This window comes from Monoraphidium neglectum (assembly GCF_000611645.1).
Source record: "Monoraphidium neglectum strain SAG 48.87 unplaced genomic scaffold scaffold03125, whole genome shotgun sequence".
NCBI classification, from domain to species: domain Eukaryota; kingdom Viridiplantae; phylum Chlorophyta; class Chlorophyceae; order Sphaeropleales; family Selenastraceae; genus Monoraphidium; species Monoraphidium neglectum.
In genome coordinates this window covers 3,381-7,317 of record NW_014010503.1, presented here as the reverse complement: position 1 = coordinate 7,317, position 3,937 = coordinate 3,381, and the positions used below count along the sequence as shown (strand labels likewise).

The following is a 3,937-nucleotide window of genomic DNA, read 5'->3' as shown; positions in this document are numbered from 1 at the left end:
AGGCGGGCTGTGCGGGGCGGGGGCGCGCCGCCGGCTTTCAAAAATGCATGCGTGGGTCAGGGCGTGTCAGACCCACCCAGTGATCCTGCGGCGTCATGATGACATCACCAGGGGCGGGCAAGCAGGGCGATGGAGAGGAACCAATTGGGGGTTGGGAACCAAGATCGGGCGTAATCGCTGGCCGAGGATAGGCAAGACGAGGGAAGGGAAGCGCGGCGGCAGCATGTGGAGGCGATGCAGCCGCAACTGCGGCAGCTACAACTTGACGCCAGCGCCTCCAATCACTTATCCTGCCTTAGCCAAACACGCTCCGGCCACTTTGTGATCCGTGATCTGAGATCTGAGATCGCAGATCGCAGATCACAGTCAGAGCGCACCTTGAGGTCGTCCAGCAGGTCTGGCTCGTCAAAGTGCGAGTACACCTGGTGGGTTAAACCGGTGGCTTTGAGGACTCGAAAGATGGCCGGGATGTTGCTCAGCCTGTGGCACACCTCAAGGACCTGTGGAGAATTTGGCATGGGCCCAATCGAAGATTTTGCCCGATTAAGCAATTGGCCCGATTGTTGGATTTGTGTGGGTGCTTTTTCAAGCTGCCAGACCCCTGTCGGTGCAACCCTGTGTGTGTGTGTGAGTGTGTGTGTGTGTGTGTGTGTGTGTGTGTGTGTGTGTGTGTGTTGGGGGTGTGGGTGTGGGTGTGTGTGGGGGGGGGGATCAAGGAGGCCACAGCAAGGGTGCCTGCGAAGGCCAGCAGACCGTGCGACGGGCAGCCTCATAACAGAAATGCCATCCTGAAACGCCGCGACGCTCGGCTGGGTCGAAACATGGCGCCGCCGCCGCCGCCGCCGCCACAGCCGTCGCCGCCGTCGCCGCCGCCGCCGCCGCCGAGGGCGGGCCCGCGCCTCGTGTGGCGGTCGTGGGGTGCAGCCGTGCGACTCACCCCCGTCCGCGGGGCGGCTGCGCCGCACGCGGCGCGTTCGCGCGCCCAAACCACCGCTTTCAACGTTCAGTTGACAGGCGGGCTGCGGCTGCGCGCCAGGCCGGCGCACCTTTTGTGAGGTGGTGAGGTGGGGATAGACCAGGGGCACCGTGGTCACCACCACGAGGTGGCGCACGCCAGCTGGCAGCTGGTAGAGCCGCATGAACAGCTCAAAATAGGTGTCTATGCCGATGATCTGGAGGTTGGGGATGGGGGTGGGGTGGGGTGTTTTGGGGGACGTAAGGGGTACGACCCGCACTAGTAGTGGGGTGAGGGGCTGCAAGGTCTTGGCTTGGAGGAGGACAACTCCTGGCGCTGGAGGGGTGAGAAGCAACAAACGCCACCTGCGGCAGGGCGCGCAGACTCCCGCGCCGGCGCCCGCGCCCCGCCTTCAGCCGCGGCGCTAATGCCCCCTCTCCGTCGCGGCCGGGCCGGCGGCGCCAGCCTCCGTCCTCTGTAGCGACCGCCCGGCCGCTCGTGCCACCCCTGGCGCGCATGGGCGCAGGCGTCGCAGTGTTGTTGACCGTTTGACCGACCTGCTGGGTGGTGCGCTCCGCCCGCTGGTCGGGCAGCGCCAGCGCGACCCTGGGCCCCAGCAGCAGCAGTTGGCTGTAGCCGCGGCCGCCAAAGTACTGGTGGGTGCGCGCCAGGGCGTGGGTGGTGTGCAGCTGGAATAGCAGGTAGAAGCTGCACGGGCAGGATTGAGCGCACAGGAGGGTTGGCACCGTGTGTGCGTGTGTGTGTGTGTGTGTGTGTGTGTGTGTGTGTGTGTGTGTGTGTGTGTGTGTGTGTGTGTGTGTTAGTTGTCGCGTGTGTTGTGAGAGGCACAGGCGAGACACGCAGGAGAGATGAGCAACTAGCGGCTGCGACAGACGCCAACGGCATCCTGGAGCCTGCCAACGCCTTGTTTGTAATGAAGGGCCGACGCGGCGTAAACACACTGCATCCGCCAGTTGTGTGTGCAATGTCACTCGTAAACAGGCACGATGGAGGCAGAGCGAGCGCCTGCCCGAGCGCGCGCACCGCCGGGCGGCGGCGTATATGCCCTTGAAAACGGGGCAGGTCTGGACCCTCTCGGGGTACGAGCCCCAGCCGTCAAACAGGTCGTGGTCTGGGGGGGAGCGGCGAGCGACAATGGACAGTTGTGGGTAGGTGCAAAATCATGTACGATTGCTGCAGAGGGAGGCAGCAGTGAGGGTGCATAGAACGGATCCTGCCCTCGCGGTGTGGGTGACTCAAGTCAGACACCTGCATCCGCTTTAAAAATGGCACAGCATTTGGTGGCCGGGCTGGTCAAACCTTGGTCAACACTAAGCAAGCGCAGGTCGCCGACGGCGACGAAACTGGAGCGTCCCGAGGCGATGCACGCGTGCGACAGGGCGTCCTGCTGCGGCGGTGCTGCGCTGCGGACGGCCTGTGAAGTTCCCATAAGCGCAGCTGGCAGTGTCACCAGTGCTGCGTGCGACTGACAGGTGCAGCTGGCAAAGGTATGACTCACCGTCCCAGGTCATGACCTGCGGCACTCTGCCGTAGACGTGTGAGATGATGGGGTTCGCCCAGTGGGTCGCATAGTGGTGGAAGTAATACGACTCAACCTACAGTATCCGATTATCATTGGGGGGTGTGTGGATTGTGATGAGCAGGGCACAAATCAGTGGCCTGCAACTGAGCAAAGTGCGATCAAGCGGTGTGAGATTGGGTGGCATGCAAGTGAATGGGGTGCGAGTGGGTGGAGTGGAGCGTGGCGGGGAGCGCGGGGGCGCACGCCGTAGGAGAAACTAAGCAGGCCAGCAGCGCCAGCGCTTATTGTTGTGGATGTGAGTTTTGTCCAGGTGGAAGGCACAAGAAGACCTTGCACTTGAATGCAGCCCGAGTTTCTGCGGCGCCGGCAGCACACGCGGGGGCTGCGTGCAAGCAAGCCTCGTCAGTCTTGAAACCCCGCCACCACCAGGTGCTGATCTCGCTGGCGCACGCTTGTCGCCACTTGACACTGCCTGCTGATGGCGGTCGCTCATGTCCCATACATTTTGATGAAGGCTTGTACCCGGCTGCACCCGCGGGCGGGGCGTCCCGCAGGCGGAGGGCCGGCAGCGCGCGCTGATTTGAGGCCCCTGCTGCAAGGCCCATCCCTTGGCGAACCTCGTCCGCCATATCTTGATTGTAGGGTGAATCAAATCGGTTGTCCTTTGATGGAATCTCCAGCCACCTGGTTTGCGGGCCAGAACGTATGGTGGGGTGTGGTGTTGCATGCCCCAGGGTCGCCCGCTTCTGGACCCATCCGGGGTGATGGAGTTGGGCTTGAGGGAAGGCGGTAGCGGTTGTGTGAGCGCGGGCATGCGCGAGTGCGCGACACATCGTCGACAAGCGGCACACATCCAAGAAACCAAGCGTAACCGCTGTGCAGCGGGTCCAGCATGTGACAAACGGGTAATCCTTGTTTTGAAGCCATGAGGCAGCTCTCAAGCTGCGCGCTTTGTTTGCGCTGCATGACTGATCAAGCCACTTGGGTATCGGCCGCCAGGAGTCAGCTGGGCGTGAAAGTGTGGGCTCGGCCGCCATGCTGGTGCTTAGACAAACCGCCCCTCCTTGAAGGTGCACCTGCCGTGGGGTGGGGCAAGGTCTTCGGACACGCTCTATGTTTACTGATCATGACTCACTCTTTGAGGGAGGGCGTGGTGAAGACGTCATCGTTGTAGAGCTGGTCCCCGCTGCCCACCTGGGGTGGGGTGGCCAACGGGCCAAAACGCAGTCGTGCATCTGGAGTGCTTCTACAGTATAATGGTCGATTCGATACGTTTGTGTGTGTGTGTGTGTGTATGTGTGTGTGTGAGAGAGAGAGAGAGAGAGAGAGAGAGAGAGAGAGAGAGAGAGAGAGAGAGAGAGAGAGAGAGAGAGAGAGAGAGAGAGAGAGAGAGAGAGAGAGAGAGAGAGAGAGAGAGAGAGAGAGAGAGAGAGAGAGAG

The 3,937-nt window shown here is 62.1% G+C and overlaps 1 protein-coding gene across 1 annotated transcript in view; it reads right to left on the bottom strand.

Annotated features, from left to right (window-relative positions):
* Positions 1–295: 295 nt before the first annotated feature.
* Positions 296–3,937, bottom strand: part of MNEG_12214 (hypothetical protein) — a gene marked incomplete at both ends in the record, with an annotated part of 6,610 nt that continues 2,968 nt past the window's right edge. The window contains 7 exons of the mRNA XM_014039314.1: positions 296–340; positions 378–500; positions 1,047–1,172; positions 1,321–1,663; positions 2,000–2,087; positions 2,475–2,500; positions 3,634–3,692. Coding sequence (XP_013894768.1) covers positions 296–340; positions 378–500; positions 1,047–1,172; positions 1,321–1,663; positions 2,000–2,087; positions 2,475–2,500; positions 3,634–3,692 — 810 coding nt within the window. The remainder of the gene's footprint in view (positions 341–377; positions 501–1,046; positions 1,173–1,320; positions 1,664–1,999; positions 2,088–2,474; positions 2,501–3,633; positions 3,693–3,937) is intronic.